The sequence below is a fragment of the Oncorhynchus mykiss genome, chromosome 30, assembly GCF_057628025.1.
Source record: "Oncorhynchus mykiss isolate SJ-2025 chromosome 30, ASM5762802v1, whole genome shotgun sequence".
Lineage (NCBI taxonomy): Eukaryota > Metazoa > Chordata > Actinopteri > Salmoniformes > Salmonidae > Oncorhynchus > Oncorhynchus mykiss.
The window spans coordinates 24,355,001-24,370,044 of NC_143051.1; the positions used below are offsets into that span (position 1 = coordinate 24,355,001).

The following is a 15,044-nucleotide window of genomic DNA, read 5'->3' on the forward strand; positions in this document are numbered from 1 at the left end:
TCTCCCCTTGCTCTGCTCCTCAACACTCCCAACAGTACATCGTTCGCAAAGCTCCGGTGTCAATCACACACTATTTCACACCGAGCCAAATCTAAACTGTATGTAAGTAAGTCTATCAGTCTAAAAACAAACAGACACTTTCAAACTCCCTGCACAACAATGCCATGCCTAGCTGTCAATCAAACAAACCGCTATCTCAACCTGCTAGAAAACTATCAGTCACTCAGGACCCATTTCACTATCCCACATGACTATCTCACATTTACCTGTCAAAATGTCCCAAAACTAGCTACGCTCTATCTCTCTGTCAAGGCAGTGTATCTCTATCGGATGTTTCCATCTACATGACATAGCTCAGTACATACCTAACTCTGCTATTTGGCTCAGGAGGTTTTGCTGCTCCAGGTTTCTGTGAACCTTGACCTCTGCTCAGAGGGATGCTGGGAGCGGAGAGCTGCCTTCACATGCAGGCTTAGAGACCTTTTCTCTCTCTCTCTCTCTCTCAATTCAATTTAAATTTAAGGGCTTTATTGGCATGGGAAACATATGTTAACATTACCAAAGCAAGTGAAGTAGATAATAAACAAAAGTGAAATAAACAATACAAATAAACAGTAAACATTACAATCACAGAAGTTCCAAAAGAATAAAGACATTTCAAATGTCATATTATGTCTATATACAGTGTTGTAACGATGTGCAAATACTTAAAGTACAAAAGGGAAAATAAATAAACATAAATATGGGTTGTATTTACAATGGTGTTTGTTCTTCACTAGTTGCCCTTTTCTTGTGGCAACAGGTCACATATCTTGCTGTTGTGATGTAACACTGTGGTGTTTCCCCCAGTAGATATGGAGTTGTGGCTGTCTAGCTGTACTGGGGCATTTGAAGCTCTTGGCAGAAGACAGAAGAGTCAGAACGTTAATCTCCATCTTTGGCCTTTCTGTTTTCAACTTTATGGACCAACATCCTTATAGAATAAAAAAATCAATAATCTTTGGCAATACCCAAAGACCCTATACTATATCCCTGTACAAGCCAGCTAGAGGCCATAGCTAGCTCAATATCAAACACACAAGGTCAGGCTTTCAAAGACTGTGAAACCAGAAGAGCGACGTGACAAATTGATCTTAAGTGGTTTCAATTATGTAAACGTCAGAGTTTATCCGTCAGGGCAGGGCATCTCTCTGGAGGGAAGGCTCTCAGGGTATAGTACCAAACCAACAGATACCCTGATGTCTGCCTGTCTGTCTATCTGTCTGGCCTTCATGGGGGTTTTAGTTAACATGGGGCTGGGCAAAGGAGGAGAGAAGGAGGAAGGGTGGGAGAGGAAGGGACGGAAGCAGTGGGGAGATTAAGCAAAGTGAGGAAAGGAGTGAGCGCGAGACAGAGAGAGAGAGAGAGAGAGAGAGAGAGTGAGAGAGAGAGAGAGAGAGAGAGAAAATGAGTGAGAGAGAGGGAGAGAGAGAGAGAAGAAAGGAGTGAGAGAGAGAGAGAGAAAAGGAGTGAGAGAGAGAGAGCGAGGGAGAGAGAGAGAGAGAAGAAAGGAGTGAGCGAGAGAGAGAGAGAGAGAGAGAGAGAGACAGAGAGAGAGAGAGAAAATGAGTGAGAGAGAGAGAGAGAGAGGGAGGAAAGGAGTGAGAGACAGAGAGATAGAGAGAGAGAGAGGAAAGGAGTGAGAGCGAGAGAGAGAGAGAGAGAGAGGAAAGGGAGAGAGAGAGAGAGAGAGAGAGAGCGAGTGAGAGAGAGCGAGAGAGAGGGCGAGAGAGAGAGCAAGAGCGAGAGCGAGCGAGTGAGAGAGTGAGCGAGAGAGAGCGAGAGCGAGCGAGAGAGAGAGAGAGAAGGGAGAGTGAGAGAGAGAGCGAGAGAGAAAGAGCGAGCGAGAGAGAGAGATAGAGAAAAGGAGTGAGAGAGAGAGAGAGAGAGAGAGGAAAGGAGTGAGAGAGAGAGAGAGGGAGGAAAGGAGTGAGAGACAGAGAGATATAGAGAGAGAGAGGAAAGGAGTGAGAGCGAGAGAGAGAGAGAGAGGAAAGGGAGAGAGAGAGAGAGAGAGAGAAGGGAGAGGGAGAGAGCGAGCGAGTGAGCGAGAGAGAGAGAGCAAGAGAGAGAGAGCGAGTGAGAGAGAGCGAGAGAGCGAGAGGGCGAGAGAGAGAGCAAGAGCGAGAGAGAGAGATAGAGAGAGAGAGAGAAAATGAGTGAGAGAGAGGGAGAGAGAGAGATTGAGAGAGAGAGAGAGAGAGAGAGAGAAAAGGAGTGTGAGAGAGAGAGAGGAAAGGAGTGAGAGAGAGAGAGAGAGGGAGGAAAGGAGTGAGAGTGAGAGAGAGAGAGAGCGAGAGGAAAGGGAGAGAGAGAGAGAGAAGGGAGAGGGAGAGTGAGAGAGCGAGCGAGTGAGCGAGAGAGAGAGAGCGAGAGAGAGAGAGCGAGTGAGAGAGAGCGAGAAAGAGAGAGGGCGAGAGAGAGAGCAAGAGCGAGCGAGTGAGAGAGCGAGAGCGAGCGAGAGAGAGAGAGAGAGAGAAGGGAGAGTGAGAGAGAGAGCGAGAGAGAGAGCGAGCGAGAGCGAGAGAGAGCGAGATAGAGAGCGAGCGAGAGAGAGAGAGAGAGGAAAGGAGTGAGGGCGAGAGAGAGAGCGAGAGAGAGAGCGAGAGAGAGCGAGCGAGAAAGAGAGCGCGAGAGAGAGAGAGCAAGAGAGAGCGAGAGAGAGAGAGGAAAGGAGTGAGGGCGAGAGAGAGAGAACGAGAGCGAGAGAGAGCAAGAGAGAGAGAGAGAGGAAATGAGTGAGAGCGAGAGAGCGAGAGAGAGAGCGAGAGAGAGAGGGCAAGAGAGAGAGAGTGCGAGAGAGAGAGAGGAAAGGAGTGAGAGCGAGAGAGAGCGAGAGAGCGAGAGAGAGCGAGAGCGAGCGAGAGAGAGAGAGAGAAGGGAGAGTGAGAGAGAGAGCGAGAGAGAGAGCGAGTGAGAGAGAGCGAGAGAGCGAGAGAGAGCGAGATAGAGAGCGAGCGAGAGAGAGAGAGAGAGGAAAGGAGTGAGGGCGGGAGAGAGAGCGAGAGAGAGAGCGAGAGAGAGCGAGCGAGAAAGAGAGCGCGAGAGAGAGAGAGCAAGAGAGAGCGAGAGAGAGAGAGAGAGAGGAAAGGAGTGAGGGCGAGAGAGAGAGAACGAGAGCGAGAGAGAGCAAGAGAGAGAGAGAGGAAATGAGTGAGAGCGAGAGAGCGAGAGAGAGAGCGAGAGAGAGAGGGCAAGAGAGAGAGAGTGCGAGAGAGAGAGAGGAAAGGAGTGAGAGCGAGAGAGAGCGAGAGAGCGAGAGAGAGCGAGAGTGCGAGAGAGAGCGAGAGAGCGAGAGAGAGAGAGAGAGGAAAGGAGTGAGGGCGAGAGAGAGAGAGAGTGAGAGCGAGAGAGGAAAGGAGTGAGAGCGAGAGAGCAAGAGAGAGAGCGAGGGAGAGCGAGCGATCGAGAGAGAGAGAGCGAGAGTGAGAGAGAGAGAGGGGGAGAGAGAGAGAGAGAGAGAGAGAGAGAGAGAGAGAGAGGGCGAGGAAAGGCTCCAGCCTCCAAATCAACCTTGACACCTTCTTATAGATGACTGGTGTAAATGAAGCCCTAAAACAGACTGATAGTAATTTACAATACTAAACTAAGCCCTGTCGCATCGTGTGTGTATGTGTGTACCAATCACCCCTCCTCTTCCCGATCCACCATGGATCAGACGCATTTATTCCACTTTTCACAACTGTCAGGAAAGAAGGGAATGAAACGGAAGAGAAGACGCGCTCGGTCGTCCCAAATGTCTCGACGTCTTCGTCACTCACCTAGATGAACGTTTCCGTCCCGCTGCTGCCTGAGCACACACAAACCCAAACACACACACGTAATGCTGCCTGAGCACACACAAACCCAAACACACACACGTAATGCTGCCTGAGCACACACAAACCCAAACATACACACATAATGCTGCCCGAGCTCAGACATTTCCCTGATGTGCTTTTGATGTTTTCATCTGCAGGAAAGCAAAGTCATCTGTTCCTGACATCTATTTTTAATTTCCCCCCACCACTAGGTTTGTTGCTGCTCAACATGAAACACACCACCGTAAACAAATGTAGCGTCAAGGACGGAGATACAATTATGGATGTCTCTAACCAAGAGGGTCTGGTACTAACACTATGGATGTCTCTAACCAAGAGGGTCTGGTACTAACATTATGGATGTCTCTAAGAAAGAGGGTCTGGTACTAACACTATGGATGTCTCTAACCAAGAGGGTCGGGTACTAACATTATGGATGTCTCTAAGAAAGAGGGTCTGGTACTAACACTATGGATGTCTCTAACCAAGAGGGTCTGGTACTAACATTATGGATGTCTCTAACCAAGAGGGTCTGGTACTAACATTATGGATGTCTCTAACCAACAGGGTCTGGTACTAACACTATGGATGTCTCTAACCAAGAGGGTCTGGTACTAACATTATGGATGTCTCTAGCCAAGAGGGTCTGGTACTAACATTATGGATGTCTCTAGCCAAGAGGGTCTGGTACTAACATTATGGATGTCTCTAACCAAGAGGGTCTGGTACTAACATTATGGATGTCTCTAACCAAGAGGGTCTGGTACTAACACTATGGATGTCTCTAACCAAGAGGGTCTGGTACTAACATTATGGATGTCTCTAACCAAGAGGTTCTGGTACTAACCTTATGGATGTCTCTAACCAAGAGGGTCTGGTACTAACATTATGGATGTCTCTAACCAAGAGGGTCTGGTACTAACACTATGGATGTCTCTAACCAAGAGGGTCTGGTACTAACACTATGGATGTCTCTAACCAAGAGGGTCTGGTACTAACACTATGGATGTCTCTAACCAAGAGGGTCTGGTACTAACATTATGGATGTCTCTAACCAAGAGGGTCTGGTACTAACACTATGGATATCTCTAACCAAGAGGGTCTGGTACTAACATTATGGATGTCTCTAACCAAGAGGGTCTGGTACTAACATTATGGATGTCTCTAACCAAGAGGGTCTGGTACTAACACTATGGATGTCTCTAACCAAGAGGGTCTGGTACTAACATTATGGATGTCTCTAACCAAGAGGGTCTGGTACTAACATTATGGATGTCTCTAACCAAGAGGGTCTGGTACTAACATTATGGATGTCTCTAACCAAGAGGGTCTGGTACTAACATTATGGATGTCTCTAACCAAGAGGGTCTGGTACTAACACTATGGATGTCCCTAAACAAGAGGGTCTGGTACTAACATTATGGATGTCCCTAAACAAGAGGGTCTGGTACTAACATTATGGATGTCTCTAAACAAGAGGGTCTGGTACTAACATTATGGATGTCTCTAACCAAGAGGGTCTGGTACTAACATTATGGATGTCTCTAAACAAGAGGGTCTGGTACTAACATTATGGATGTCTCTAACCAAGAGGGTCTGGTACTAACACTATGGATGTCCCTAAACAAGAGGGTCTGGTACTAACATTATGGATGGCCTACTTTGCATCCCCTGGTAGTAGAACATACCTTATGAATCTGCAAAAAGACATATGATCGTTGGAGTTGGTCTATATAGTATTTATAATACTCAGAAGGTTAATGTAATAGAGATTTTTGAGAATAATATAGAATATAATAGAATAGAAAAAATAGAATAGAATTCATATCACACTCATACACACAGTGGATAGGATGGAAGCAGTGGATAGTGGATAGGATGGAAGCAGCACAGGATCAGCCGCAGAGCACAAGAGCACTGTTCAGTTGTGGAACCTATTGAGGCTTTCTAAAGACTAGTGCACAATGTCTATCTTCTCATGACACTCTCCAGATATTGATCATCAGTTGACATGAAGCACCTGCCACAAAAACGAGTCCTAACCTCCTCTGATTGTCATTGATTTCCATTCAAAATCTATCCGACCCTCCTGGACGTGCATAGGGAGGAGAGGTTATTGAGTTGTGTTAGCGAGGATTTATCTCATAATTGAGTTCTGGCTACTGCATTAGAGGGGGATTTGCAGTACAGTACATAGGATCGATTCCCTTTGTGGGCTCTGCCAGTCAGAAGTACACTATCACAGAAATGAAACAGACAGTGCCTTTTGTCAACAGAGGGCTGAGAGATACAGGCTCTTGGTGCGCGTCAGTGGGACATGTAGACAATAATCTGTCTGAGTTCGCCAGACCTCACTACACTGACATTGATGCAAACTGTGCCTGGAGCATTAACTACAACTAAATACAAGTGTGTCTTCGTGCATGCTAATCTCCTGATGTTGTGCCCTTCTAAACTGCACAGTGGCTGACCCTGGCTTCCAACCTCTCAGGGTTAATCTGTGAATTTCTCGAGGAGTTGGGTTAAAAATATCTGTGATCTGAAAATTACAATATACAGTACAGTAGTATTGGTCTATTCTATTCTCCTTCTGTGTATGTGTGTGGGGGTGTGGGCGTGTGTGTGTGTGTGTGTGTTACAGTACTAACCGTGGTGTATTTCCCCAGCTGGCAGAGCGATGGGAAGGTCTCCTGATGAGCCTTGCGTATCTTCTCTATGATGGCCTCTTGTTCTGCATTCAGCTCATAGTTTTCGGTCAGCTCTGGCTTGGGACTCTCCTTCTTCTTCTTATTGCGGTCGTTCCGGACAGCTGAGAGAGGGAAAAAGGAAGGAATGGGAAAAGGTAAATGAAAAAATGTCAACAATAAACAGTTAATTGTAGCCTAAAATGTATCCTGCACATTTTGGACATATCAACCATTCAGCACAGTGTTAGCTTTAGGCTGTATTCGCGAGCCACTGATATTCAGAACAGCTGAGATGTTAGATGTGAGTTGTCTGGAATGGCATTTGGTTGAAGTCGGGAGTTTATATACACCTTAGCCAAATACATTTAAACTCAGTTTTTCCCCATTCCTGACATTTAATCCTTGTAAAAATTACCCGCCTTAGGTCAATTAGGATCACCACTTTATTTTAAGAATGTGAAAAGTCAGAATAATAGCAGAGAGAATGATTCATTTAAGCTTTTATTTCTTTCATCACATTCCCAGTGGGTCAGACGTTTATATACACACAATTAGCATTAGGTAGCATTGCCTTTAAATTGTTTAACTTGGGTGAAACGTTTCAGGTAGCCTTCTACAAGCTTCCCACAATAAGTTGGGTGAATTTTGGCCAATTCCTCCTGACAGAGCTGGAGTAATTGAGTCAGGTTTGTAGGCCACCTTACTCGCACATGCTTTTTCAGTTCTGCCCACAAAGTTTCTATAGGTTTGAGGTCAGGGCTTTGTGAATGGACACTCCAATACCTTGACTTTGTTGTCCTTAAGACATTTTGCCACAATTTTGGAAGTATGCTTGGTGTCATTTGCGACCAACATTTAACTTGGGACTCTAAACTGATGTCTTGAGAAGTTGCTTCAATATAGCCACATAATTTTCCTTCCTCATGACGCCATCTATTTTGTGAAGTGCACCAGTCCCTCCTGCAGCAAAGCACCCCCACAACATGATGCTGCCACCCCCGTGATTCACGGTTGGGATGGTGTTCTTCGGCTTGCAAGCCTCTCCCTTTTTCCTCCAAACATAACGATGGTCATTATGGCCAAACAGTTCTATTTTTGTTTCATCAGACCAGAGGACCTTTCTCCAAAAAGTATGATCTTTGTCCCCATGTGCAATTGCAAACAAAGTCTGTAATTTTTATGGCGGTTTTGGAGCAGTGGCTTCTTCCTTGCTAAGCGGCCTTTCATGTCGATATAGGACTCGTTTCACTGTGGATATAGATACTTTTGTACCTGTTTCCTCCAGCATCTTCACACGGTCCTTTGCTGTTGTTCTGGGATTGATTTGCACTTTTCACACCAAAGTACGTTCATCTCTAGGAGACAGTGTGGTATGACAGCTGCGTGGTCCTGTGGTGTTTATACTTGCATACTATTGTTTGTACAGATGAATGTGGTACCTTCAGGCGTTTGGAAATTGCTCCCAAGCATGAACCAGACTCGCAGAGGTCTACAGTTTTTCTTGGCTGATTTCTTTTGATTTTCCCATGATGTCAAGCAAAGAGCCACTGAGTTTGAAGGTAGGCCTTGAAATACATCCACAGATAAACCTCAAATTATGTAAATTAGCCTATCAGAAGCTTCTAGAGCCATGACATCATTTTCTGGAATTTTCCAAGCTGTTTAAAGGCACAGTCAACTTAGTGTATGTAAACTTCTGACCCACTGGAATTGTGATACAGTGAATTATAAGTGAAATAATCTGTCTGTAAACAATTGTTGGAAAAATGACTTGTGTCATGCACAAAGTAGATGTCCTAACCGACTTGCCAAAACTATAGTTTGTTAACAAGACATTTGTGGAGTGGTTTAAAAATGAGTTTTAATGACTCCAACCTAAGTGTATGTAAACTTCCGACTTCAACGGTATACAGAATCACTTATGACAAGGAGACTGAGTCCATGCAGTAACTATCTTTTACCATGACGACTGTGTAGTTAAGCTCACAGTATCTACAGTATCTTCTGCACCACCAGCCACAGAACACAAATGGTTAAACGCTCTGTCACTCAGTATTTCTCTGTCAACTTAGTGTCATCACTGGACAATATTAAAGAAGGAGAAACCATCTGCGTATAAGGAAGGCAGCTATGGTTTCAGAACGGCAGTGTGTAATTTGGCCAAGCGTTCTCAACACGATGACCGAGGCACATCATCTGACCACCATTGCCTCGTCTCAGAGTAACTTGACAACCCTGGGGGCAGTTCCATGTGATGCCGTGTTTATGTGTGGCGGCCGTGGGGATTACTCAAACGTGTGTGTGTGCGTTTGTGCGTGTATGTGCGTGCATACTGAAAAAAGGAGTTTGAGGTGTTCTTTTTCCTTCGTTATCTTCTCTCGTTCAATGAAAGAGCACGACAGAAACAGCAACATCAAGGCCACCTCTCTAACCACTGAACCATGTACACGGCGAGATAGAGAGACAGGAACACAGAGAGAGACAGAGAGAGAAAGAGAGAGACCACAGGAGGTTGGTGGCACTTTAATTGGGAAGAACATGCTCGTGGTATCGGAATCAGTGGAATGGTATCAAATACATCAAACACAATGTTGTTATAGGTGTTTGATGCCATTCCATTTGCTCTGTTCTGGCCATTATTATGAGCTGTTCTCCCCCCTGCAGGCTCCACTGAGAGAGACAGAAAGACAGAATGTCAGCTGGGGGTAACTAAAGTTTAGTCAAATAACTAAAACATATTACTTGTTGTATCGTCTCACAGGAATTAATGAATAGAGCTCTGCAGTGGGCAAACGCCGTGTGGGGAGAAGGAGATGCGGCGTTGGATGACTTCGAGGAGTAAACCAGCCGCTTCCGGGCAGTCTTCAACCACCCGCCCAAGGGTAGAGGGGCGGGTGAACGTCTCTTCCACCTGAGGCAGGGGACGAGGAGCGCCCAGAAGTTCGCCCTGGAATTTCGGACCCTGGCCGCAGGAGCGGGATGGAACGACAGGGCCCTTATCGACCACTACCGCACGAGGATGGACAGGATGGACAGGTCCACAGCCTGCGCGAGGATGTCCGTCGGGAGTTGCCCTGCAGGGATACCACCCTCACCCTCGACCAGCCTGTGGACCTGTCCATCCAGTCACCCGCAGACGTCCAGAGAGGGCTCTGTCGTTTCCCCCTCCCAGCACCACTGTTCCGGTACCACTCTCATCCAGAGCCCGCTCTCATCCAGAGCCCACTCTCATCCAGAGCCCTGTTTGTGCATGTTTACTTTCCTGAGTTTTCCCCGCATTCCCAGCATAAGGCGCTCGTCGATTCAGGCGCAGCAGATCTCCTAGTAGACGCCGCACTTCCCAGGAGTCACGTGTATCCTCTGTCACAGGCGGAGACGGCGGCTATGGAAACATATGTCTCCGAATCTCTGCGTCAGGGGTATTTTCGGTCCTCCACTTCACCCACCTCCTCGAGTTTATTTTTTGTGAAGAAGAAGGAGGGAGGTCTGTGCCCGTGTATTGACTACCGAGGACTAAATCAGATCACTGTGCGGTACAGTTACCCCGCTACCTCTTAACGGCACTGCGATTGAGTCAATGCACGGGATGCGCTTCTTCACCAAACTAGATCTCAGGAGCGCTTACAACCTGGTGCGTATCCGGGGGGGGGGGATGAGTGGAAGACGGCGTTCAGTACGACCTCAGGGCATTATGAGTACCTCGTCATGCCGTACGGGTTTATGAATGCTCCATCAGTCTTTCAAGCCTTTGTAGACAAGATTTTCTGGGACCTGCACGGGCAGGGAGTAGTGGTGTATATTGATGACATTCTGATATACTCCGCTACACGCGCCGAGCACGTGTCCCTGGTGCACAGGGTGCTTGGTCGCCTGTTGGAGCATGACCTGTACGTCAAGGCTGAGAAATGCCTGTTCTTCCAACAGTCCGTCTCCTCCCTAGGGTATTGCATTTCCACCTCGGGGGTGGAGATGGAGAGTGACCGCATTTCAGCCATGCGTAATTGGCCGACTCCCACCACGGTAAAGGAGGTGCAACGGTTTCTAGGGTTTGCCAATTACTACCGGAGGTTTATCCGGGGTTTTGGTCAGGTAGCGGCTCCCATTACCTCACTGCTGAAGGGTGGACCGGTACGTTTGCAGTGGTCGGCTGAGGCGGACAGGGCTTTTGGTCACCTGAGGGCTCTGTTTACCTCGGCTCCCGTGCTAGCCCATCCAGATCCCTATTTGGCGTTCATTGTGGAGGTGGATGTGTCCGAGGCTGGGAAAGGAGCCGTGCTCTCTCAGCGCTCGGGTACGGCACCGAAGCTCCGCCCCTGTGCCTTTTTCTAGAGGAAAAAGGCACAGAGCAGAGCGAAACTATAATGTGGGGGACCAGGAGCTGTTGGCTGTCGTCAAGGCTCTTGGAGACATTGGCTTGAGGGGGCTAAATACCCTTTTCTCATCTGGACTGACCACCGCAATCTGGAGTACATCCGGGCAGCGAGGAGACTGAACCCTCGCCAGGCAAGGTTGGCCATGTTTCTCACCCGTTTTGTGTTCACCCTTTCGTACAAACAAGGTTTCCAGAACGTGAAAGCAGACACACTGTCCCGCCTGTTCCTTGTTGAATGATTGATCACATTGACAATGCAAACAGTATGAAATAGGTAGAAGACACGAAAAGACAAGGCCAACGAGGCATTCATGTCTGTTTCTCCATTGTCTGGACTTCCGCCGAAGTCGGTTCCTCTCCTTGTTCGGGCGGCGTTTGGCGGTCGACATCACCGGCTTTCTAGCCATCGCCGATCCACCTTTCATTTTTCCATTTGTCTTGTCTTGTTTTCTTACACACCTGGTTTAAATTCCCTCAGTATTATACGTGTATATAACCCTCTGTTCCCTCCCATGTCTGTTTGTTGTTTCGTGAATGTGCACGCTAGACTGGTTTGCACTGGGTTATGTCAATCCATATTGTGTTTAGTATTCTTACTAAGAAACAAGTTTAGTGTTATATTTCATTCCATTTACGAGTTTTGTTAATTTAGTTATTGTCTTTTGTTTTGAGTGCTCCTGTCAATGTTGAGTAAGGACGCGCAACTGATTACGCATTAAAGTAGGCCTACATTAAAGTAGGCCTGTAATACTTTATACCACCTGACCTGCGCAGAAATGTAGGCATATAAATGTGAACATTTGGGGATCAGATAGTATTTATAATTGGGTTAATGCACCACAACTAATGAGCTGTGGAGCTTCTCAAAGTAATGTTTTCTTCACCACAAACAACAAACAAATTAAGTTTGTTTTTACATCCATTCCTCAATGTATTTGAAAAATCTTTCCAGCTCTCTCCCTTTCAATAACCACTCAGCGTGAACGGGAAAAATGTCATGCTCTGATCCAGTGGAAACACCTAATTAGGCCTATTTTATGAGCAAATAGCCAACAGCTGTGTCTGTGCCAAGCTCACTGGCTGGGGAACTGAGTGACAGAATATTTTATACCATGTTGCAAGGCCATTCATGCCGGACCCAAGTTAGTAGTTGATATAATGTTTCAAGTTCGTTGCAGACAGGCCATGTGTAGCCAATGTGATTTATAGGATATTTCTTTTATGAAGATATTTTCTACCTGCAGGCTGCAATGTTTTTATTTTGTTGGCTTTATAGGCATTTTTTACAGCGTTGTCATTTAGATATGGATCTAATTTTGATTAACCACAATACAATGATTTTGAGATACGAAGACGTTATTATAAATGAAATGAAACTGTTCCACAAAAATGTGCAGATGAAACCCATAACTGGCACGCAGATCGGTAGAAATTGTAAGATAAATTGGCATTCCACATGAGAAAGTTTGCCGAATCCTCATGTAGCCTATTACCGGCAACTTCAGGATAGTAATGGCAGAATCTGAGAAAGCCAGTAGGAGCGGGAGGAGGATGGTCAGGACAGGTTAAGTTTTTTCCTTATGGTTATCTTGATCTCTGGCTCCCTCTTGAGTAATTTGTGTCTTATTTCATCAAACAGTGAGCTTAAACATCAGAAAAGAACAAACAGACAACTTTTTGTCGGCCCCGAATGAAACCAAAGTGAACACCGGCACCCCATGCATGGTGTCCTGGAAAACCCCTAGTTCGTGACGGAGCTCTGGGATTGGAGGAGGCGTTGGTGTTTGATGTCTGACACAGCAGGAGGTTCTGAAGTTCTGAGAATCCTCAAACAAACCAACCAGCTACAGGAGATAAGTATTTACTCAATACAGGGCCCTGATCATTAGGGCATGCAACAGAAAACATTTTGTAATGGGAAATGAAAATCTGTGTTTCATATTGAACCAGGTAGTCTCTCCCTGTTTAAATCTGTTTTCTTCCGTTTGGTGCCTAATGAACACAACCCAGAGTGTTGATTCATCATCCATCCCTACATCATAGCACCCTGATCAGCGGCAGATGCTCCCAACCAATCAGGACGAGATCCTGGAGGAGGAACAGAACTGCATTATGGGGACCCACCGTCGCTGTCTGCCGTACCCCAAGGGACCTCCTTTTAGTCTGGGTTGGTTGACTACCACAAAAGAAAGCAGGCACATCCTCCCTCCCTCTGTCTGCTCTGCTTTACAATACAAAGCCCTTTCATAATCGCATAAAAAAAGATTGAGATACAGAGAAATATATATTTATATGATGTGTTTTGTAAGCGCTGGGTTGGCCTAGATACATTAAGTATAGGAGAAATTTGTTGGGATTTTGTGCAGAGACTGTGAAGGCTTCAGCATTGTTTGTTTGTTCAGTTTGTATCTTGTCTGCCAGCGTCCTTGAAAGTGCATTGTGTTAAGTCCATGTGGAAAAGTCATTGGTCTTTACAGCGCAACCAAGGCAACAAGATGTATAGATTATAAACTACATCCAATTTACCTCTATTCTGTACATCTCAATCCTAGGTCCCACCATGATGACGGCATACTGTACAGCATGCAGGGTACAATAGGGTCTATTTAAGGAAATTAGACTGGTTCGTTTCGGGGTGTCACTAACCCACTGTGTGTGTGTGTGTGTAGGAGTATGTCGCACGTCACTACTTCACAGGAGAGGCATTTGAACGTAAACGTATAAAAAATAATCTAAATGCGTTTTTTGGCAGAAATGCCTTCTGGAACGTGAACTTTCATGTGCCTTAATAACAAACTTGTATTCCATCTGTAAACACTAGTATTTGTTAAAAATTACGAGCCTAGTTGGTTTAGCCACAGAAAAAGCCAGCAACCTTCCTGCTAGCCATGATTGGCTGAGTTCATGAGTGGGCAGGACATGACGACATGAGTTCGGAGTGGTCTACATGTAGCACGCTTCTGTCTATTTGAGCTGGTCAGTATGTGTAGGTAATCCTGTCTAACGCTGCTTTTGTTTATATGTTGTGTAGTAGAACTGCATAAGTGTTGCTCTCCAGTTTCTGGAGGACCGAGTTTTGAAATCAGTGGAATTAGAGTATGATAGCTAACGAGATGGAGAAAACACCTGTCTCTGGATTACATCTTCAAACTAAGGGCAATCATGGCATCTGTGACAGAGGGAGAAGAGTCCATCCATGTATAGTCTAGCTAGCTACATTTTCAGATATTACACGTTTCTAATTTTGTTTCAAGTTAAAGTGTACTGTTAGCTAGGTAGCTAATGTTAGTTGGCTGGCTCGCTAGCTAACGTTACATGTATGCTCTGTGTAGTAATATTATTCTTATCTTAGAGCCATTTGCTATGTTAGCTATAGCCTAATGTTAGCTAGCTAACAGTGAACCTGGTTGGTTAGCTACTTGCAGATTAATGCAGGGTAGTAACGTCATGAGTTGTGATTATGGTTCATTGTTTAGCTAGCTAGCTATAAGTCTTGATGTAGCTGGTAAATTCGCTCTGGCTATCTACCCCAATGCCAGAGCGAAGAATAACGGACACATTTACGAACGCTCAACACCCGTTGAATATGGCCGGTGTCCGTAAACGTTGGCAAAAAAGCATAATTAAATTGTTGCCAGCAGCACAGTTGCAGTTACCAACGCTCTGCTAGGGCGAGAAAAATGGTCAGATTGAGCTGTGCTCTCATTTGTGTCTAGAAGTAGCTAGCAAGCTAGCCAACGTTAGCCAGTTAGCTTGGGTGCTTGACTGCTGTTGTTATGACAGAACGCTCGGATGTGTTGCCCTATTTGTGACATCAGGTGTAAGTAACGAATCCCAAAATATATACACACTTAACTTAATCAGCTGCTAAGGTCATTAAAACACAACACACACACATAATGTTAATTTCACTAATGAATAGAGAGAGACAATCGGAGAGGCAGGATCACAGTACATCAACTTTGACCCCCATAGACACTGACAGCTCTATAGAATAATATACGGCTTACACCTGCGTATACCCTACAGTACACTACTGGCCCCTCGTGTTTTACAAAAAGTGACCTCTCCTACATGAGTGTGCTGGTATTACGGTTGCTGTCCTTTCAGAATCACAAACATGTCACACACTAAAGTCCTATAGGT

At 45.8% G+C, this 15,044-nt stretch overlaps 1 protein-coding gene across 1 annotated transcript in view; it reads right to left on the reverse strand.

Annotated features, from left to right (window-relative positions):
• LOC110488154 (retinoic acid receptor alpha-A) overlaps positions 1-15,044 on the reverse strand; it is a 146,551-nt gene that overhangs the window by 45,454 nt on the left and 86,053 nt on the right. Inside the window, exon 4 of the mRNA XM_036971308.2 lies at positions 6,488-6,648. Coding sequence (XP_036827203.1) covers positions 6,488-6,648 — 161 coding nt within the window. The remainder of the gene's footprint in view (positions 1-6,487; positions 6,649-15,044) is intronic.